The 24,257-nt window shown below is 33.7% G+C and overlaps 1 protein-coding gene across 12 annotated transcripts in view; it reads right to left on the bottom strand.

Moving 5' to 3' along the window:
• LOC142335874 (dystrobrevin beta-like) overlaps positions 1-24,257 on the bottom strand; it is a 203,811-nt gene that overhangs the window by 93,773 nt on the left and 85,781 nt on the right. For 8 of the 12 annotated variants that reach the window (XM_075384249.1, XM_075384233.1, XM_075384241.1 and 5 more), the window contains 3 exons: positions 9,050-9,114; positions 8,560-8,640; positions 2,545-2,850 (listed from right to left, as the gene is read on the bottom strand). In XM_075384249.1, the coding sequence (XP_075240364.1) occupies positions 2,545-2,850; positions 8,560-8,640; positions 9,050-9,114 (452 nt within the window). Of the gene's footprint in view, positions 1-2,544; positions 2,851-8,559; positions 8,641-9,049; positions 9,115-9,583; positions 11,869-16,962; positions 18,540-18,720; positions 19,296-24,257 lie in introns of those variants that run through there. The other 4 variants (XM_075384267.1, XM_075384259.1, XM_075384224.1 and 1 more) reach the window with 4 other exon arrangements.

The raw sequence follows: 24,257 nt of genomic DNA, 5'->3' as shown, positions 1-24,257 counted from the left end.
TTCAGTCATAATTGAAGTCTAACAGGAATTAATAATCTCGATGGGAACTAATCATCAGATAAAAACGTTGAAAAAATTTAAGCTGTGCTAGGATTTAGAACATGGTAAACTTGCGCCTCAAAAGCTGATGTTATTAATGAGATCGAGATAAATAAAAACTTCAAAGATAACCGATTACCTGTTTATCCCGTTCTAGAAGACAAAAGTTAAAAGGGTCCGACAAAAAATCATTTAAGCAAGAAATCGCAAATAAAGAAGATGACATGACTAATATAACTGCTAAGTTTGAGAGCAGCTACTTACATGATTCTCAGTGGTGCAAAAACACCAAGGAAAAAGGATAAAAAACAACCAGTTTCAGAAACAAAACATGATAAACTTGCTAAGGAATTTTTGTTTCTTCACAAACTGTATCTCAAAGCAGTTTTTCATTTTAACTTTAATCCTTCCTCCAGCAGAAATTTCAACTGGAACCCGATGCCAATATCCCTAATAATCTTAACATTTTGAATTAATTTCGCATTAAACTGGCCTCTTGTGTTAACTTAATGCTTGTGGTAGTGGTGACTGTTTCAGCAAATTTGGCGCAATTAAGCGCAATTTAATCAGCCAATTTGTCTGCCTAATTTTTAGTTGTTGATTGACCTTATTTGATTGAACTTCTGTTTTCTCGCCAATTTGTGTCCGTCTGTCCTGCCCAGCTGGTTAATGCATAGAATTTTGTATTGATAAGTATTAAGAAGTTAGAGAAAAACCCCTGCTAATACAGAAAGGTTTCGTAATTTTTGTTATCTCATTTTCAGTCTTAAACTCATTGAAAATTATTGAAAAGCTTTGAATTAGGGCCTTCTTTCAACCAGCTTTGTCATGTCTATCTGATTTGTATCTGGTGATCTGAAAATGTGATGATAATGATGCCAACATGAATTAGAGTCTTTTAAATAGAAAAACGGGACACGTAACGGTCGGCCCTATACTTCAAAAACATACATAGCAGATTGCCGCAAATAGCCGGTTTAATTCCCAAAAAAGCTATTGGGATTGAAGGAACAGAAAAACAATTGTAGAAATTGATTTCTAAAACAAAAATTCGAAAGTGCGAGCCATTTCAATTGGATTTCTTAGCTATGCATACTCCTATTTCTTAATGAGAGGATGCAGGTGCTAGTAGCAATGTCAAAACGCAATAGAGATGCTAACTATGACTTATAAGAACAAAGTTAAAGTAGCAGGCATCGATAGCTGGGCTTTATGGGTGTATCCCGTTTCTATTGATTTCGTTTTACGATACTGATGCTGTTCACTTTAGATTGCTTAATAGAGCAACTGCTGTTTAAAAGCACTTCAAGTACATTGAGCCCAGAATGAAACTAGCCTAGAAAAGTCAAAATTATTTCACGCAAAAAAATGAACAAGCTGTCAACTAAGGTGAACAGAAACAAAATGTTTGTTCGACGCATTAAGAAACATAGCACTAGAACTCTTTAAAATTTAATGAAAAGCTTTAAATTAGGGACTTCTTTTATCTAATTTTGTCATGTCTTTCAAAATGACCTGAAAATTTGATGAAATTGACGCCAACTTGAATTAGAGCCTTTTACTTAGAAAAACAAGACAATTCGTTGGTTCCGGTTACAACTCTTCGAGAACACTTGGAGTACAATGATCGAAGAATGAGTTAGCACTTCGAGTACAATGAACGAAGAATGAAACTAGCCTACAAAAGTCCAAAAGGTTTCTTGCAAGAAGTTGAACAAGCTGTCAACTAACGTAAAGCGAAATAAATTTTCGTTCGACGCAGTCAGAAACATATCCCACTAAATCTTCACACAATTCAAAGGATTTTCATTGGCTAAACCAAAAAAAGACCAAGAATGGATTATAAAGTGATTGCAAAAACCATTTAAAAACCGATAAATCAAATAACCATAAGTGAACAAAAGACCACAAGCGAGAAAGCCGTTTCCTCACTCTACTTTAAAACTAGAGAGAAAAAAATTTCAATTTGCAAAACCACTCGCTTTTTCGCTCCATTTCCTGTTTCGGTCGGCGTGACCAAAATCATCACTTCAATTTGACTTGAAAAATCATTGAAATATGAGAACAGATATTAAAGAAAAGACAGCGCCCCAATACAATTCAAATCCTTTGAATTGTAAAAATAGGAGCACTATAATAGCCGACTGAGAAGCTAAGGGTGGCTATTTAGAATAACTGTTTTAAAGTCAGCATGCTTTGTCTCTGTTTTTCCGTGGTTATAGATTGTTCCCGTAACCAATTGTCTAGTACCACTCCTTTTGCAATGTCGAAATATAGTGGCGAAACAGTTATACTATTATTTAATATTTACTAAAGCTGAGAAATTCGTTTCGCTCATCACTATTGATATTTTCTCTCTGGACTTATTGTCCCTGTTTTGGCGTTGCAGATGACCTTTATCAGTGATTTGTGCAGGAATATTTTGAAATCAATAACTGCTGGCGATCGAAATTATAAGCAAACAACAATAATTAACATCGAGACTAAAATCAACCAAACACTCACACTTTAACTTGTCGACATATTTGCCGGAGCAGAGGGTAGAGAGTGCCACTTTGATTGATATGACCTTGACTGACCCCGTGAAGTCCGGGTCATACGCACCCAGAATCCACCCCATCAACATAGAGAGTGCCTGTTCCACATTCAGCTGGTGGGTGGAGGGGAGACGTTTGTTCAGGTAGTAGTACACTGTGGAGAGGGTCGCCTCTAATTTACCCACCGACACCTCGCTGTCTCCATTCAGGGCATCACCATGTAGGTTGTTCTCTCTGAAGGCTTCGATCACATTGTAGATATCAACTAAGTGAACTGAAAACAAATTATTAACTAGAAACATTGTATTAAAAATTAAAAAAAGCTTAAGAAGCGAGGATCAGGATCGTGCGCCGATAAGACACAACGCTCCAACTCGTCCAAACCAAACTAAACAGCTCGGTGAGAACAGAACCGGCCGTTGAAGGGTGTCTCAACAGAAAAATTTATTGTACTTCTAAATATTTTAGATCTAAATTGCACTAGAAAGTAAAAGTTTATAAAATTTATAAATGCCTAGCAATCAGCGTGCTCATTAAGGGAACGTTTGAAAAGTGTTTTCAAAATCAGAAAACATGAATATCTTCTGAATATCTTCAGCAACAATTTTAAACATCAAAAATTTCCAATTTATCACTGACAAACGGTAATAAATTAACCAAATTTTGAAATGTTTTTGTTTTTAATTTTGCAGTTTTTGTACCTCGGAATTTTATGTGAAAATAATTTTTCCTTAAATTTTTTTTAGAATAAATTCTTCAAAATTCTATTTTTGTACATGCCTTCCACAACCAATTTTTTCACTCCAAGATTGTACACTTAAAAAATCTAGATCTATTCTGTCCCCCCCCCCCAGTGTTTTTTACGTCCCCAGTTACAAAATATATGTTGTTATATAGCACATTACTGTGTAAAAACATAGCACGTGCGCTTGGGGGGCGTAAAAAATATTAGCTGACTAAGCTGGGGGGGGGGGGACAGAATATATCCAAAAATCTTTTGTGACAAAAAATGTTTTGGAAGAAGAAATACCTGCAAAACTATTTGGTGGGCAATAGCAAAAAGCGGTGAAAATTGGTGATCTTCAACTACCTTAATTTTGTTTCTATATTACTTCTTCACCTACAGAAAAAGAAACAATTCTATCGTCCTAATTAAAGAAGTGTCGTATTTTGAATTGAACAAAACATGAAATAAATAGGGAACTGATTAATTTGATTTAGTTCCTAGTATGATCTACTGTGCCTCTCAGAAAAATGGATCTAGCTAATCTTTGGTAACCGAAATCGCAAAAATTGGTTTCTAGACAATTTATCTGAACTAAGCTTTATTAGCTTCAACAAACAGTATTTTAAGCCAAAATTTACATCGTGGCAACAAAAAACTGACTAAATTTTGCTGTCCTTAAACTATCAAGAAATTTTGCTGCCACGAAAAAAAGACTTCGGACCACTTCATCTCACGTACCGAAAGAAAGAAATTGAAAAATTGAAAAAAAAACAAGAACAGTTTATACGAAATGACTATCGTAACGTTGAATATGAATACGTTTTCGAACATAGTCATACTTCTATTTGAAAACAAAATTAACCCTTGAATATTTGTTAATTTGATTTCCTGACAAAGCAAGAGTTAATATTTTGTTTGACAATCTCCTGCAAATGAATCCACAGGTTTGTCGTTTTTCAGTCTTGAAGTTTGAAGGAAGATTTCTTATCTGAAAACTGCAAAAAATGCAACAGTAAAAACCAAAAATCAATACTAACTACTTCAAGGTAAATACCAAAGGCAATCGGACAAAAAATTTTAATAAGAGACACAAATGCTTTCAAAATCTTGATGTTGAAATTAACAGAAAAAAACTCAGCTTTTTAATTATAAGGAGGAAGCAAAAAGCAAAAAAAAAGACCGTGCTTGCCAAATTCAAGATGTAAATTCCAAATGATGGTGGGAAATGGATTTCGAAAAAAAAATCTCACAACTCAACTACAAAAAATGGCAGAATTTATTGAAAATGAGAAAAAGTGATGAATTCAAACCCATTTGGGCAATAAATTGAAAATACTTTCCAGAAAAAACGGCCGCAATTCTTCAACCTCTAATTGATGATTTTCGTTTAATCCAATTGCTCTATTATATCAAATCGAGTAACAATGACTAGAAAAATGAAAGAGAATGAAAAACTCAAAGAAATTTTTTTATCAGTTCTAAGCTTGAGCTGAAACCTGTGTTATTCTTCAGCTTCATACGTCAATGGAAATCTATACAGGGACAGATTGATAACCTATGCAGCTAACTTAGATAAAGATTTTCAATAGAAAAAAAAAGAAAACTTTGTGACGACTACTGAAACATCCGAATTGGCTGTGAACCAAAATTTTGTCAATCCCTGCGAGGATTTTTGTAAAACCATAGACTAAACCGCCCAGGCAACGGATTTTTCATATTCGTATCAAATGAAATAACTTTTATAAAACTTCTTTGAGAGGAATTATATTCATTATATTGGTTTAGAAATCGTTAGCGCTCAAAAACCTCAAGGAATTGTTGATTTCTTAGTTTTTAGATTAGGTTCTCTTAAAAAACTGTGTTCGGTTAACTGATAGAGCCCGTTGGCTAAAATGAAGTTCAAACACATGCATGCACTGTTCCGAGAATCGGAAAAGACAAAAAATTAAACTAAACCGAACCCTTAATATTTTTCTTTTACACGGAAATAACTGAATTTCCACAAATGGAGACCTCTGTAAAATCGAATATGTTTCATATGAAGCACATGCATGGTGCTTACCGAATGCAAAGTTTTGACGATAACTTGGAACACTCGAAATGCTTCTCTAACAACTTATGAGACGGAGCAGAGAAGGAATTAGCATAAAAAATCACCAACATTGTTGAGTACAAACAAATGGGAGAAAACCAAGACAAATAATCTATATTTTAGATTTGAAGGATTCTAGATTACAAACACTATTTGTTTTTAAACAAACAATAAAAGCAGAGAAATTGGAATTGGGGTAAACAAAATACTGCAAAATTTTCTTCCAAAAAGTCTTGGTTACTTTCTACTATCCAAGAAAAGTCCCGTAAAAAAATAATGAAGTCTATCTATTTTATATCTTTGATAGTATTCTTATGAAAACTTCAATAATCTAGAAAAACAAATATTTCGTTAAAAACCTTTGTAAAAACTTGTGAACAGTTCCGTTTTTGGCGTTTTTCGACTTTTATGGTCAACGAACACGAAAAAAAAAGAGAATGATTATGTCTCTGTTTTTGAAGCAGAAACGTAATGCAACAAATACAAGTCAGAAGATCTAGCTGTTCAATTGCAAATCTAATTAATGAAAAATTTTTAACTATAAAGGAACAAAATTTTAAAACTTATAGTCGTTTCTGTAAACGTTTTTCAGTTTTGCGACAAATCCATTGTATCCAAGAGTGCCTATAGAGAATTAACATGAAAATTTTCACCAGTCTTATACCAATGTTAATTGGCATAAGCGCGGTATGAATGTGTAGACACATCAGTTACTGTGATCGCGACTTAGAGCAAAATGAAAAAATTATATTAGATCTATGACAGATATGATCAAAAACTTCTTTATCACAGCAAGATATAGAATTTTTTAAAAAATTGTTTTCTTATCATTGCTACTTTTAACTGCCCATCTGAAGCAACATAATAAGAACAAAGTATGAAGACAGGCAAAAGTTGGTACCGTATGTGTTTTTGAAACTCTTGGTTCACAATCAAACCTATTTCGAAATCTTAAAACAGCTTTTATAATAACTGCAGAATAATCGCATATTGCGCACAAAATGTTTTATGAATGAATTTCGACGTATAGCTTCACAAAACTCACAATATCAATAAAATTTTGCTTTGTTAGTCAGATTGAAAAGTTCTAATACTAAGATGATATGTAAGTCACTATTTGCAACATTTTTGATTAGATATTTTGTAAATAAATAGTTTTAACTATTTAACCAAAAGAATAATTAATTGAAGGGAGAAAAAAACCCGCAAATCTATTTGTTGGGAATTACCAAAAAGCTGAATAATTGGTCATCTTTCCATTATGTTCCTATTTCACTTCATATCCTCAAGGGAAAAAAATTCTGTCGCTCTGACGTGTTGTTTTTGCGACTCCTTAAATAGATGAGCTAAAAACATAGCCATGGAGCTGATAGAATCATTTCAGCTCATAGCAAAATCCACTACGCCTCTTAAAAAAGATGCAGCTAATCGCTGAAGGCCAAAAATGTGAAGACGGTTAAAGTGAACCCATCAAGGTAAAAAAAGTGATGATTTCAAGCCTATTTGGAGAAAAAATACTTTCAAGAAAAAACTTTCATTAACTCTTAAACATCTTTCTGGTGACTTTTATTTAATCATATTGCTTTCTTTTATCAAAAAGATCAACAATGACAAGAAAATTAAAAAGCAGAATAGAGAACTCAAAGAAAAGGTTTTATCAGTACTAAGCTTGCGCTGAAACCTTTCTTATTCCTCAGTTCCATTAGTCAATGAAAATCTAAGAAAAGAGAAATCGGTATTTCTTGCAGCTAAATTAGAGACAAAGAACTTTCAGAAGGAGAAAAAAATTTTTTGTTCTTTCTTTTTTGAGAACAAAAAGAAAGAGAAAAAATGCTCAATTTGGTTGCGTATCCTTAATCTGCGAGGATTTTTGGAAAATCTGGGACGTAATTGCTAAGTCAACAATTTTTCAGGTTCGTATCAAATATACTTACCTTTAAAAAGCACCTTTGGAGAGGAATCATATTTTTTATATCGAGTTAGAAATCGTTAGCAATCAAAACTGTCAAAGAATTTTTGATTTCTGAAATCTTAGAATAGAGGGCTCTTAAAAACTGTGACAATCGAATAACTTTATAAAAACGAATAAGTTTATTATAGTGCAACTGAATCGTGCTTACCAAATGAAATTTTTGATCGAAAAATTGGAAAAAGACATTTTTTTTCTAACAACTTATGAGTCATGAGGACAGCAGGAATTAGGATAAAACCCGTAACTTTGTTTAGTCCGAACAATTACAAAAGGTAAAGAGTGTTGTTCTACTTTTCAGATTTGAAGGACTCTAGATTACAAAAACCACTTCTAATTAATATTACAATTACAAAAATTGAAGTTGGGGCAAACATAATTTTCCTTTGTCTAAAATCCTATTATTCCACAAAAAGATTATGTGACTTTCTGACATCCAAAAGCAGTCCCGTAAGATTGTTTTTTTACTCTTCTTAATGTTTTTTTTACATTTGTAAATTTTTGTTTCATTTAAAATTGACTACGATGACCCATATGATAATGGGGTGGTGGATTCAGGAACTTCGTCATAGTGAAACGAGAAAACAGCAACAGTATTTAACTGTTAATTTGTTTTTTGAGAAATAAATTTTTTTCGAACCATTTAATCAAAAGAACAATTAATAAAAAACACTTTTAGCATTATTAAAAATTTCTCATTTTTTCAAGTTAAAAAAACAGACCCTTTGTGATCATGAGTTGCTGATATTGATTGTGATTGTTCAATGCCATGTACTATTGGGACAAAATGGAATCTAGTAGGAAAAAATCCCGCGTCAAGTGATTGATTCAATCAGTTTAATCAAGCTTTTTGTATTTTGGTAAATTTTAAGGATTCTTTTTCAAAAACAAAATTTAAAATAAATAGCTGCGTATATGACCGGGTTTGCTGCACCTGCTCATAACGTAAATATTGTTAACTACTCGGTAGGTTTCTCAAATTCATTTCAATTGGAAGAAAATTAACCAAAAATTCAACTTTTTATAATAAAAAATATATTTTTAAATTCAAACCTCTACTTGTTTTTGAACCCTCAATTGTGAATATTGATCATTAACTATAAAGTTCGGTTAAATAAAAATCTGTTGAGGAAACGACGCGATTTGGAACAGTTATTCAAATTTCTGTAGAAGCATCATCAAAAGTTTAACTCACAGTAAACCTTCTTCTGAATGAAGCGTAGCTTGCAGGCTGTTCTGTAAGTAGTAAACCGGATTTTGTCAAAGTTTTGAGCCTCTGAAACAAGAAAAACGATTTAATTTCCCATAACCAACTGCCATGACAGGTTCGCTAAATGTTACCCTATCGCCTGACTTGCGCTTTTTGTAAATGATAGTGTAAATGGAGTTTGTCTGATAAGTTCTGATAAAATCTTACGTGCAGATCTTATACAATTATTCACAAAACTGAACTATAATCTTATCAGAACCAATAAAAATCTCGTCAGATCTTACACGATAACAATTTACTTCTGGCAAAATATTTATCGTGCAAAAACTGGTAACATCTTCCACGATAAACCTTCTGATACGACGAAGTCTTTTTAAATCTTACACGATAAAAATTCGGGAATCAATGGGGTGATCAGTTATTGGAAAGAGAAATTTGACAGCATAAAGAATGTGCATATGTGACGGTAGCTTACTGAGTTCATTGTGAAGATGTTCTCTGTCAATTAGAGGCCACTGCGATCCAACATCTCCTCCCGACCTAAAGTACAGAACTAGACCTAACAATTAATTAAAAAAATAAACTGTTCATTTGGCAGGAAAGGCTATCAAAAGGTGACCAACAAAGCGCCATTTCTCACAACTCTTTAAATGAATGCTCGTTCGAACTCGATTGTCCAAAACTCAGAACCGAAAAACGCAAACCTAATAGTCTGAGCTAGCTATTAGTTAATACTTTAATAACAGATAACGGTCAAGATGAAATAAAATCTGACACTGTTAAATGACACTCGTATTTATACGTAATGGCACACGTAAAAATACTGAGAAACCTTGCAGGCAACTGCAAAAAATATGCTCAACAAGATTGTAAATAGGTGGTCTAGCGAACAGAGACCACCAAACAAAATCTGTGCATAAAAAATTCGAGGATAGAAGAGTTTTCGCAAAGATAACTGTAATAAAACAGCTTTTTATCGAGACTGGTGTAACAATTTTGAGTAACGTACATGACTGCAAATACAGTTCTACACTTATTGGGCAATCTCTGAATTCGTCCTCTGCAAGGTCTGATCACACTGGCAGCCTGCTGCCAATTCTCGGCTGTTAACTTCACGTGAACAGGTAAACCCACATCTCCAGCATCTGCCGACAGTTCCTCGCTACTTTTCTTGGACAGTTCAGAGGCGCCCGAGGGTTCCGGAGACGTGGAGAAGTCGCGGAAGATCTCTGCGGGCGGAGCTGGAAGTGGTCGTCTATCGGCAGACACGTATGTATTGACCGTTCGAACCGGGGTCTGAGGTCTTGATGACGTTGATGATGACGCCTTGTTGACATTTTTGCTGTTATTGTTTACGTTAGAACTGGTCAGGTTGTTGTTTTGATGTGTGGGAGGAATCGGAATAGGACTCAAACAGTTGACAATGGCTGCAGACCACGGCCTCTCGTTTAAAAGCGAAAATGAAGGCATGTTTGTTCACGCTTTTCGCGTTCTCAAGGGTCTGGTTGCTTTGATTGCCAAATTCGCACTCAAAACGTTCTCAAAATTTTTGAGGCTGGCTTTGTGAGACTTTTGCAGACGGTTCTGCAGCGGAGCGTAGCTTTATTTGTTTTGAGTACTTTATGCAACCTTTGAGGTTGGCTACGTGCAACTATGAATCAGATATGGTAACAGATTACAACAAATACGAATTATACAACAGGCGTCAGATTTGAAACAAAGTTGCTCTGGATTATTAGTACTAACTAGAAAGTAATAATAAACAGTGAAGTTTAAGCGTCAAAGTTTATACTGCAATTAGGAAATACGTGTGACGTAGAGCTGTAAATTACAACACTATTTAGACCACCAAGTATAAACACCGTTACACATTAAGTTATAACCCACTAATAACTAAGTAATCGCTCTATTATAACAATCCCCCACTCCTCGCTCTAGGAACCGGTTAGTGCTCGGCGGGTTCCTAAACTAAGAACACAAACGTATTTATCGAGTTCCTTTCAAACAATGAGTTAAGGAAATTAACGCCAATAAGTATGCATGCTATGTAATACCAGCGGGCAACCGCCTTAATGTATTGACTCTACAAGGTTACCGCTGGAGTTTACTTTAAGAACCCAGTTATGGAAAGTTAACAGGGTAACAAAGTTGAACCGAAAGGAGAAAGAGAATGGATTGGGAGTTGAGAGCGGGTTTAGTGTGTGTTTAAAGACTTGCTTGTTGAAATATTTGCGGAGTCAAGTAGGAACGCATTCAATTTGCGGGATTAAATTCAAGGAGGCGACTTTGATATTATAAACCCAGTTAACTGTACTCCATAGCTGGCTTGATTGGCACCGTGACTTAACCTGGGAACTGGGGCGACTTAATTCAAGCCCAGCAGAATATCAAAAGATGGTGGGTGTAAGGATTAACGAAATAGGTTACACACTGGGAATATCCAAAAAGGTACAAATAACAGAAAAAACAGCAAAATTTGCTTACGCTACTGGAAATTGCAAAATTACCAACACGCAAAAGGCATGCATTGAAAAAAAAATTGAAGAAAAAAGTGAGAAATTTTTGGTTGTGTTAGATTAAGGTAAGATAAGGGTCCCCGCATACAAGGAGGTTGCTCGATTGAATGGAAATGATTTCTATTGCTGTGCTTATTTGAGGAAATAATGATAATTTAGGGCTGCTCTTTCAATTTCACCACATTTCACGCGGCCCTGCATTGCGCAATACACGTAATCAATCTTTCTGCGTCGCAGAAGTAACCGAAAATAAGAATGCAGAATTAAGACTCCAAAATTGTTCATGTACGCGTGAAAATTTGCCCATATTGAGTGAATAAAAAGCACCTTTTAGGCGAAGATGAAACAAAACTTTCTCTCAAGGCTGAGCGTCAAAACAAGTCTGGCAATACTTTTAAATCAGAGCAAATATGTGCCACTATTATTACATTACACAGTATCGTTCACGCCCCTGGTCATTTTATATTCAGGAAGTACAAAACAAAAAATGGATAAAAGTCTAGATTGCATTACATTATTGGAGGGTTACAACTAAGCCCATTGGGAGATTATGGGTATACTGCTCATTACATGAGGGAGTTGGGGTTGTTCTATCTCTGTATACTTTTGCACTCTTACACTTTTTCCAACTTATCTTACATATTTCCTAATATTTGCGTGTAGGTAGGTAAACAAACCGAATGCAATATTTTTATGATAAAAGGCAAATTAGAGAGCATTGGTCGCAGGTTGATATCACGAGCATTAAAATGTTTCATACATTAATTTAAACTTTTATGACACTGCAACATTTGTTAAATATGAATAAATTTTGATAAATACACGCAAGGTTTAGGCATTTATGAGCTTGCTATGAAAATGAAGAAACAAAACTAAATATTTGACAGGAATACGAGTAAATTTTGCAATAGCATTGATGTTCCATAACAATGAATTTTGTAACAAGAAAAAAAGACAAATATACACACAAACATTGCTGCATCTGAGAATTAAATCAATTTAAAAAAAATTAGCTAACGCAACCGAAGCGTTTGACGAGCGCAAACAATTTTCCGCCTGTTCGCAAGAGGTCACTTTTTCATCGTCATTAGGATAATTCTATTGGCAATAATTCCGGACACAAATTAAAGTTTGAAATAAATTTGTATTAAATGCTCTTCAGATTAAATTTTTAAATGGAAAAATTCAAATGCCTTTTAATAAACATTTCGAAAACTTCGAGGCGTAAATAAATTTAAGAGACTAAGCAGAAGAAAAATAGACAAATAAGAACATTATATAGTGCACTTCAAATTACAGTGCTCTTAAAAATATAGAAAACATAAAATTAGTCTAGACAATTAAATAAAATCTGAATAGATTTCTGCATGAAAAAAGACATTAAAATCATGATTAAAACCAAATTTAAAATGTTTGTTAAATTTTTATCGACAAAAGACATTAAGTTTTGTTCTCAGATACATGTTTTAGAAGAAAATTGTTTTGTCCGAAAACGACGAAATTCTAAACAGCTGTCATTATCCCTCGACAATCAGTAGTTCTGCTACAAACTATAGCAAACAACAAGGAGGCTCGGTAATGTGCGTTCGCACATAAAGTTCCGACCCCGCTCATCCGCATTTTTGGCATAAATGTCTACCAAACGAACAAAAAAGATCCCCTCCAACGCAAATAACTTAGTGCAGTTAAAATTGAGGCATTAGATTGATGAGATCAGCCATTATTAAGAAAGCAAACCAAGACAAATATCAAAATCAAAGAACAATAACAGCAAACGTTAGTTACATCCAAAAGTTTATGTCCAAATTTTTTTTAAAAACAAACATATTAACAAAGTCAAAATAGTGTCAGATAAAACAGAAACTAAACAAAATAATTCTTTACTTCACTAGAAATGATATGGACCAATCTATTTTCAGGCTCGGTAAAATTTAGAGAAAAATGATCAAAAAAGACAGCGAAATTAGAAAATTTGCTATTTTTTTAAAACAAACAATTAAATTCAAAGTAATGAAAAGCATTAGATAACAATAGAAGTTATCCAGATGTTTTATGATCACAGACGCCTCTGTAGGATGACATTAACACCTGTCATTATTAAAATTGTTACGCGGTTGCAAAAGAACAACAAATAGAGACAACAAACAACAATTCAATCAAAACTTGCGATAAAACACGCTGTTGAAGCCGTATTACCATATTTGGCCCTCCTCAAACGCCGATAATATAATATGCGACATCTCATTAATGAGAATAAGTAAATGGTCGACAAAAATTTAGAAAAAAAGCCAAAACTAGCTAATATCTTTTTGGAAAGAATTATTTTCAAAGTCATGAAAACCGTTAGCTACAAAATGAACAAATCAAATAGGTTCGTTTAATCGTCCAAAGGAAGCACTTGAGACCTGTAATTAACCAAAATATGTCTTACGTCGAAGCAACAAAAACCTGAGTCGAAGCCAGTAATTTCATAACCAAATTTTTTAAACCATTAGTTTTACACTTGCATCTTCCATCAACTACAAAAATGTCATATATAACCTACATTTAACAAATTTAGGTAAAACATGAAAACAAAAATAAAAATGCGAGTTAAAAAGTGTTTTTTTATTTACTTTTGAAAACAATTGTTTTCAAGGTCATGAAATCCATCAGCTATCTACTCAAATCAGAATATAAGCTCATTTATTTCTCAATAAAACAATGAGACCTGACATTATCCAGGAATTTTCATACGATTAAAAAGACAAAGTAAAAACGACGGTTAAAGACATATTAAAAAAGTTCAATTAAATTCTTGAAGAAACGGGAGATGCTCGAATGAGCAACAATAAGGTAATTTGTGAATTGTCAATAATGTGATAAGGTGATAAAACGAAAAATAATTGTGAAAACTGGTCTAGTGTCTAAAAATTAAACAAAATGTGAAACCGAGTAGTATCGAAGCATATTGTGAAATCTAGTAGAAAACCATACCTTAACGAGTAAAACCGCAAAAAGATTAAACTTTAATACTGTAGAAAAACAGAGGAAGAAGGAGCGTTCTCTCTTTGCTAAGACTAAGCTACATGCTAACCAAAATAAGAGAAAAATAGTGGCAAAATTCAATAAGCCAATGTTTATTAAAATAACAAACATTTTAAAAGTCAAAAGGACCATAATATTTCAAGAAATAAACTAGATATATCGATTTGGAACTGCTTAGGAAGACAAATGGACCTAACAACAGTGAGCATTGATTTGAATTAATGTTTCTCTATTTTGGATTGTAACAGCCCAAGATTAGAAAAAAACCAGCCTTACTATTACCGTTCGTCCATTAAGAACAGTCAATTGCTTCGAATGTTATAGATCTAGATAATTTGTTAGTTAAAAGATCAAAAACAAATGCTGCGTTTTTGATAATCTTAAAGTAAAGTTAGCAAAAAACCGTAAAATTTGAATTCCTGAATACTCTCAAGGGAAGTGGAAATATGAATGGCTACCCCTGTCGTTTACAAAAATTGTGTTAATGTTTTTTGGTTGTGTACTTCCGGCAAAGTAAATCGAATGGACTAAGAATCTTTTTTTGGGCAACTTTGGATGAAAACGTCTGAATTTTGAAATATTTAGCCACAATTTTAGCCAGATAAAATCAATCAAAGTAGTCAACAAAACTTTTTTGTCTTTAAAAATAAAATCAACAGTACTATTGCTAACACGCTTTACATATTTTAGCAAAATTGACGAAATTTCACGGAAAATATGAAAAAAAAAACAAGGGAACTCACTCTACTTTTCTAATTTTAAACCTCGGTAAATCTCTGTAATAAAAGCAAACGAGTTCACTCTTCTTTTCTCAAAAATTCAAACCTCGATAACTCCCTGTAAGAAAGGAAAATAAAAAATTTCTTTTAATTCTATGCTGGACGTGCTTTCTAATGATACCAGTCTCAACTCTCTACGATGAATATATCGATCGGCCAAAATTGTATGAACAAAATTGTCTGAACAAAAACAGATTTGAGTATATAGTTCCTCACCCCCCCCCCCCTCCCCCCTCAAGAGGGGTCGGAACAATTGAGACGTTGTTTTCAAAACAGACGAACAGAAACCTTGGCAAAAGCAGCTCATTTGGCATATTTGTGTCAAAAGTTGCGAATTGTATGTGATAATTATCATTAGTTCTGTCATCACCTGCTTGGCTACACGCCAGAGTGTTACAGAAAAATACAAAAAAAATTGCAAAACAGTTTTAGAAGATCCTGGAAAAACTCTTGTTTCGATTTAGTATTTCTGCAGAAGTTTGAGCTGTTCAGTTTCAAAAATAAGATGACAACTCGGTAAGGATGTTGCGTTACTGCTATTTCATGATGGCCTCTACAGTCTAAAAAAACCCGTTGTAGTTGAACGTGTGGAGAAACAGGTTTATCGCATTCAGCTCCTAGATGAGTCTCAAAAACGAACGAATTTTCTTCCATTCAGAAAAACAAAGACGGCAGAATTTATCGACAACAACATACCTTTATAGTTTTCTGAAAAACTTATTTATAGACTTTTCACCTTGATAAATGCATTTAAAAACGACCAATGGAAATAGAGTCTTAATTCTACAATTTGTTGAAACTTATGGATTAAAGTCGAGTAAGAAAAAAAAAATAAAAAATAACCAACAAGAACCAAAACTGCTTTCAGATTTATGAGTCACGCATCAAAAATCAATAAAGGCCTGGCTATTAACATCGGAAAAACCGATCAACTATCAACCAAATTAAGAAGAAAGAGAGAAGCTCAATGCCTAAAAAGATTTATGCAAGGCTCAAAAAGAGCAGTTGGGATTCAATTTCAATCAAAGCAAAAAAAAACATTCATCTATACAGCCGAGGGTGAGATTAAAGCGGCAATAATAGAAAAAAAAACTTTCAAAGACTTGAAAAAATTGTTTGGTCAATTTTAAAATAACATATTAAGAGCTTATTTAGTTTAAATTAAGACACACATTCATGCTGCGATTGACCATCGATCAAGGTATTTTCAGTTTCGATGCATTTAACAGTTCGGACCATTTTTGTTTTTCTTCCGAACTCTGTGCTTACAACGTGGAAAATTAGCAAGTTATATGGAACTTTTTAAGTTGCAAATAAGTTGCAAATTTACTATAAAATGAAGGGTAGTAGACTCATAAGCTCTCATAAACTTATAGATTTATGGCCATTACTTGAGACTATACTGTAGTTTTTGACAATACATATTTCTTACAGCAAAATAAAAATTGTTTGGTAATGAAGAAAATTTAAAATTTTGAATAATAATAATACTTTTAAAAATCATTTTATTTATATCTCAAGCACCTTCATTTGCCCATTACTTCATGGCATAATGTGCTTTAGTTGTTTTCTGTCACACCATCCGGTAAGAAAATAATCTCAAAAGGTATTGAGTAAGCGAAAAATCTTATGCTGAGTGTAGTAATATAATCAATGCCATTATACCCAATACACTTTGATATTTACGTTCAATAGTCCGACTACAAATTAGCCGTCGCTATTACACGCACGTTTTAACGCACTTAATGGCCATGTTCATGTCTCAGCGGCCCCTTGGACTTGATATCGAACTATCACAACCGAACATGGGATTAAATTATCCACTTCAGAATGTTAAAACGTACGTGTAATAGTGACGGCTTTTGTAGTCGGATTACTGAACTTAAATATCAAATTGTTATGGGTATATTGGCATTGGGTATAATGGCATTGGGTAAAATGGCATTAGGTATAAGGTCATGTAACACCTGAGTACTCAAAAACTTAGATTACTTGGAAAAAAACATCTTGGTGGAAAATATCTTCACACATAGAATGAAAAAATTCTGATAAACAATTTGACTTACGTGAGAGAAGAGGTTGTACTACTGAGCTGTTTTCGCCTCATCAGAGGACTCACAGATCGCGACATTCGATGTCTAATTGACATTTTAGACCAAAATATCAATTAGAATATTATAGCAGATAAAAAGAGGGCAAATCCGAGTTATAATTACAACGCGTTCTTAGCCAATAAATTATAATAAAAAATTGCTTTTATTTCGTCATCACAACATACGTGAACAAAAAGGAAATGTAAATAACTTGTTTACATAATCCGTCTCTTGACAGGCGTCTCAGAAACGTGAATACAAAATGCCACAGATAAGGGCGGGGTGTTGTAATGGGGTATAATAGAAGTGTGGAGTGAAATATGACAAAATGGGGATAAAAAGGCGAAAATTAATCTAAAGTGACCTGCTGGTGCGTGAATAAAGTGAGCAACAAAACATGAGATGTCGCGAAAGGAAACGTGATTCAGTGATAACCGGATATGCCACAATTAACAAGCACTATCTACAGAAAATGTTAAATTTGCTCTGCTTAAAAGCTTTTTAGCGACTCCCTTGCAATGCTAGACTCTATATACCCAATTTAGTATATAGACTGTTGTTGGAGAAAGAGGAGCTTCGCCCTGAATGCTGTTTGCGGTGTCTTTTTATATAATATATATCAATTCTTTTTATAACTGTAGGAGGGTAGTTTGAAAACACTCTCAAGGGTTCAAATGCCATATCACCCCACACATGTATTAAGAGGGTGGTAGGCTATTGCGGGGGATAAGCCCATAAAGCCCAAAGGGTTCCACGTATAAGCCTCAAAGAGCCGGCTCAAATGGTAAAGATAGGAAAACGGTGGGCAGTTGTACTACAAGTAGTTGTGGTAACAGCAAAGGTAGAAAGATAAACAATTGAGTATCAGTCTTTTAAGGCTCAGATAGTTGTGGACACAACAAAAGTGTAGACGGATGTGAAATGACAGAAAAACAATGACAAAATCCTACACTTCTGGGCTAAAATTGAAATCATGCGTACTTCTGAACTATTTCAAATATCCCCCTTTTATGGACAATGATTATATCCGTTGTTCAGCGCTATTCTTGTGTTTTATGTTTTCAAATTTTTAAGTAGGCAACATTTGCAAGCAAAAAAAGTGTACTAAAATGAATTCACAGCATAAACATTGATATCTCCGCTTAATCTGCTATGTCAAAAAATGCAGTTTTTGCTAAAAACAGAAAATAAATGCTGTTGAAATTTCAATGAAGGATATTGTAATATATCTTACTGGGCAACTCAACAACGTTCAAAACTGTTAAAATTATTCAAGTCGATTTTTTGAGGAAACACAAGAAGGTTTGAAACGCCTAATTGATGAACGTTCCTTTTTGAGCTTTAACATTTCCTACAAGTCGCCTGATTTGCTGTAAATTTCCGCTCTTATTTCACGGTAATATTCGTCTTCAGCAAAACTCATTCACTCATGTCAAAATTGAATGGATGTTAAAAGTCAAGTAAGCTCTGTTTTTGGTCGTTAAATAAGGCAGAAAATATAGCACTTAAAAAGGTCATCATCATACTCAAGGGTTAAGTCTATTGTGAATTCAGTTCAACCCCAACCCCCGCCCTCAGGTAGCGCTTTGTATCAAAGTAAAAAAAAACCTTTAGTAACGATCGGGATAAAGTCCCATTGAGTTTGAATAGAATTTGAGCTCAAATTGCAACTTGAGCCTTATTTCTGCAGTATTATATGTTGAACTAGACCGATATGAGGGAGATTAAAACAATTCAGTCTATTCAAGTTGAATCGCTTTTTTCAGGGAAAGACAATAAACTGAGTCAAAATGGGGGATTTGCGGTGAAAGAAAGCGCCTTTTATAAACAGCACTTAACTTTGATTAAATAAGAAACGTTCCAATATTGAAAAGCTTTTGACTTAAACAGTGCAGTAATCTTTAAAAATTAGTGCATTTTAAAGTGCACGTAAGAAGAATACAGGTAGAGTTAAAGTACGGAGGAGCGTATTTGGAAGTAGTGACTCGTTGTGTCCGTGTCCAACGGAATAATAAAATAGTGAAACTAGAAACGCGTGTAAGTGGGGGGAGGGGGGAATATGTTTCCTCAGAGAGGTATTGTGGACATGGACCATTATTCATACAAAATCGCTCCTTGAGATTTTAATATGGCGCCTCCATCCTCTGTTTCCCTTGCTCTGTCTTGGCACGAACAGCTTCTCTTTATTTTCCACAATCAATTACACAAAAATTGAGCAGCCTTTGAAATGTATAATTTAATATAGCAATTGCGATGCTTGTTTACTTGAGCTGTGTTTATGTAGATTGAGTAAATGGTATACTACCAACACTACTAATAGATAAAAATAAAAACACTACAAGCCTTATTACGGTATTTGCACAAATCTGACATAATGTATTGCCAATGAGAATTGAAAAACAGACATGAATAAGGGGAGGGGGACGGACGGGTAGTGGGAAAAACGAGTGGGAGGGGGGGATTATTGTTCACAGTGGTTTGGATATGAACAGAGCAAAGACATAGCGTAACAAATGGTGGCGTGCTTCAAAGCTACTCCACATCGAAGGAGAGATAAAATAATCAATTTAGGAATTAGAAATCTGCCATTAGAGAGAAAAAAGAACAACGAGAGATAAATAAGGAGAGATTGCAGGCCCTTAAGCAGGAACAAATTGTGCAAATGTGAACGAGAGGACAATATATGCATGCATCTTTGTATATGAGCAAGCAGGCACTCATTGTAATTTCACGATTCAAATTTAGAGTAAAAGAAGATCAAATCACTACAGATTAGTTGCCCAAAAACAAATGCGACCACTTATTTTCAGTTTTCAATTGATTCTTGAGCACGGTAATGATCAGGACTTAAAGCTTGACAGATATAAAAGAAACGAGCAGCTTAATTAACAGTGTAATGTTGAAACATAAAAATTTTTGAAACATAAAAAATTGTTGAAACATAAGAAATTTTTGAAACAAAAAAACTGTTGAAACATTAAAATTGTTGAAATTGCTGAAACATAAAAAAAATTCAATATTAAGGAAGAAATTACCATCACAAGTAGTATGTAGTAAACATTGGCACATTTTTGTTCCAATGGTCTAGTCTTTTGGTTAACGTCGCAAATAATTTGATCTCAACATAATTGAAGCTAAGCACATCAAAAAAATTCATTGTGAAGAGCTTTTGCAAATTCCAAAAAATCGATTGATTGCTGCACGAAATTTCCCTCATCTATAATGACAAAAAATTATCGATTGATCTCACAATGATCAAAATTTTTCATAAAATTCGTGACGTCAAACAATTAATTAACAATTTACTTCAAACGCAGAAAAGGAGCTGAAAATGAGGCAGGTAAAAATGCTTTTAGAAGAGTGCTCTATGGTATGATTAAAAAGTTTATAACAAAAGGTTAGACCAAAAAACATAAAACAAGAATTTGAAAGGCTGAAGCTCTAAGACACATAACAACAAAATTTTTTATCCAACATGCAGCGGACAAAGAATCTAGAAAAATAAAAAGCTATTAAATACAAACAAAAAGGAACCATAACACCTCACTGATCGCCATTAGCCCTGTACTTGCGAATGTGAAAACTTTAGTTAACAGAAAAAATTTGCACTCTGTTGCAAATATCGACAATATTTGACCGATACCACCATGAATATCTTAACAATAAAACTAAAAAAGAAAAGTTTTTACCTTTTGTTCTTCTACTTCCAAAATTTTTCTACTTAGGTATTGTAACGAAAACATATTTCTAGCCCAGAAACGCCAAGTTTCAAGATATTAGATTCCATGTTGTTTGGTAACTATACGCTAGCACCGTGGGATATAAAGTCAAATTTTTTGAAGTAAATTATTTATAACTTTTTTATTTTGCTATCTTGACGTTGCAACCGCAACAGGTATGACAGGATCGACAGAAAAAATTATCACTTTAAATTATACCAATTTATTTTTGAGAGATAGGTTTTCGTCGGATTTCACAGAACAAGTTATGAATCAGATTTAATCAATCCAGACAATCAATCACTCTGCTTAAACAGACAAAACAGTGTTTGTCACTTGATCAGCGAGGGTTAGTTGAAAATTATGTAATGTATTCATGACAATTGGGTCAAAAATTATAATAAAAAGAAACTAAATTAAGCAATGCGTTGCAGCCATATCTTCGTTAAGTCTGCCGTTTTATCTGAAACAATTCAACTTTGCGGGAACATTTGCACTCAATATTTATTTCGTAATATATTAAATATTTCGTATAATATTTTTTAATAACAATTCTTATAATAACAATCAAATGAATATTCGGGGAAAAAATCTGTACACAATGCAGCAACAAGTCCAAACACTTCTCGAAAAAACGATAAATCGGCCGACCAATTGAGCTTGTATGCTATGGACTACAGTATTATGCGCCCAAAAATGCTGAAAAGCTTCGAAAATCTTAAGCACGAAATTCCGCTTACTTAGAGCACACTGTATTTAGAAACACCTCAAACACTCATCAACGAAATGAGAATTCGTACTTTGTAGAAAGCGTGGAAAGTTGAAACCAACCTGAACTTCTTTACCAAAAAAAAACAAGCGACCCACCCTTAAATGCAGTCATTGAACTCAAAGTGAAATAAAAAAAACCACGTAAATCATAAATCAGAAATACTAATATCTCATTCACGGACACAGAACGGGGCACTGATAATGTTTCTAGTGAAATCTTGATTGATCTTAACTTGCAACTCTTGCAACTCAAAAGGTTAATATAGTCTGTTTGCTTGAAAGATGCCCATGATGTTTTGATTGCAAAAAACAATACAATTTGCAGAAACGCTATTTTCTTATTTCGATCGTTTTTTGTAAACAAAATTTACCAAAAGATTTAAAAAAATTTTCATTGCCAAACTGTAAATAGTTCTTGAAGTGACCAGAGAAATTGCTTAAAAGCAATTTTTCAATGGTACAAAACAAAGATTTTGTAGGAAAGTTTTCAAAATTTGAAGTTTATATGATTGTTTTGCTTAAGTAAACTTTGCAATTCTGAAAAAACTAAATGAAAACCTTGAGCAGCATTTGTGTAATAAGGAACCAATCAATGGAGATATTTTTTCAAGAAAATTTTGTTCTTCTTTACCGCCAATAGCAATACGAATACCATCGAATTTCAAATTCTCTTCTCTGGGAGAGCATTTTGGAATAACTTTGAATTAGAATGATTATTCGACCGTTAGGCCTAGAGATTTGTGCACAAAGATTCGACGATAAATTGCAAAGTTTGATATAAGCGATGATATGATTAGTCCACTGCCCATTCCAGAAGAGTGGATCCAACTGATCTTCGGTGGCTTACCTCTGCTTTCTGTGTTTCTACCCTAGACGAGTAAAATCAACCCTCACCATTTTTAGTTCAAAAGCCAGTTTTGACAAGAGTCATGGAAGTTCTTGCATTCTTATTCCAAAATATCCAAAAAAGGTTACAATCAATTTTGGAACACAGAGAACATCCAATATTGCATTAAGTAAGACATACAAGAAAAATCCCTTTTAAAATAAAAATTTACTGTGAAAATGATTCTCATTCTTTCAAGACGCAAATCACATTTTTGAAAAGCAAATGATTGAATGTTTCATTTTGCAAATAAAGTTTTCGGGCTTTTGGAAAAACTTGAAAACGTTGAAGAATTGAGTTCGTCTAGTTTTCCATTCTTTGGTGAAGTGTTATAACCAAGAACTCTGATTTGATTTAAAATTTAGGCAAATCGAGTGTTGACAAAACAAACTTTCAGTTTTCTTGCTTTTGGCTTTTATACCAACACAGCAATCCACAATTCTTTTGCTCTGCGAGTGCAGTTTTAAGGAAAATTATTTACTAGAAAAAACTATGGTCCCCGAATACTTGATCTCAAATATGTTTGATAAAGTGTCCAAAAAACGGTTTAACTGAAATGGATAATATAGATGAAAAGATGAGAGCCTTTCATCACAACCCTTATTCTTAAACTCCACTTTTTATGCCTCCATTGGCGAAAACTAACTGCATGATTGTTCTTTCAATTTTTAAAAATAAGAGATTTTAATTTTTGGGGGAAAACTCAGCTAATTAGTTCAATTTGCAAATTTTTACGGCGCTGATTGATTTTGAACTAGCTGCCATTATGTTTGGCTGGCTCAACATTTTGAACCCATGATTCCAAATAAAATTACAGACTGCACCTGTAAAAATGGTGAGTTTCAGCGTTTTATGAGAGAAGTGTACTGTGACCTAGCACAATTTCGCTGCAAATGTTTCCAAAACATATTTTGTCACACTAGCTCTAAAAATGATCAAACTTGTTGTTGAACAGTGAGCAATATCTGTTCTTCAGTGTTTACTTCTTTATTACAACATTGCTGCTCAGGGTTTTCAATAATGTTCTCAGTCTTGCACAGTTTACTTAAGCAAAACAAACATATAAACTTCAGAATTATTGTTTTGTACTTGTTAGTCTAGTTTTTCATTCCTTTGGTGAACTGTGATGTCCCAGAGCTCTGATTTGGTTTACAACTTAGGCAAATCACCGGTTGGCAAAACAATCTTTAAGTTTTCTTGCTTTTTTCTTTTATACCAATACAGCAATCCACAATTCTTTTGTTCTGCGAGTGCAATTTTAAGGAAAATTATTTACGAGAAAACAACTATGGACCCCGAATACTTGGTTTCAGATATTTTTGATGAAGTGTCCAAAAAACGGTTTCAATGAAATGGATAAAATACAGGAAATGATGGCAACCTTTATTACCACCACATTTCTTAAACTCTCTTTTTTATGGCTCACTTGGCAAAAACTAACTGCAGAATTGTTCTTTTTTATTTACCAAAACAGAAAATTTTTTATTTGGGGTAAATTCCGCCAATTAGTTCAATTTCTTATTTTTAAGACGCCTATTGGTTCGAATTGGCTGCCAGTATAATTGGCTGGCTAAACATTTCAACCCATGATTCCAAACAGCGTCTTCTGAGAGAGGTTCAGCGTCTTCTGAGAGAGGTGTACTGTGACCTAGCAAAAGCGTCTTCTGAGAGAGGTGTACTGCGACCTAGTAAAATGTCGCTGCAAACGTTTCCAAAACCTATTATGTCCCACTTATTCTAAAAATTAGCAAACTTGTTGTTGAACAGTGAGGACTATTCACAGTCATATAGACAGGTAAAAATTGTTATTTTGCCAATGTTTTGATTTCAAAAAATTATTTTTTTTGCAGAAAAGATGTTATCTAATTTCGATCAATTTTTGTAAACAAAAC

Source organism: Convolutriloba macropyga, chromosome 1 (assembly GCF_964194025.1).
Source record: "Convolutriloba macropyga chromosome 1, txConMacr16.3, whole genome shotgun sequence".
In the NCBI taxonomy this organism is placed as follows: Eukaryota; Metazoa; Xenacoelomorpha; order Acoela; family Convolutidae; genus Convolutriloba; species Convolutriloba macropyga.
This window is presented reverse-complemented; position numbering and strand designations above follow the sequence as displayed.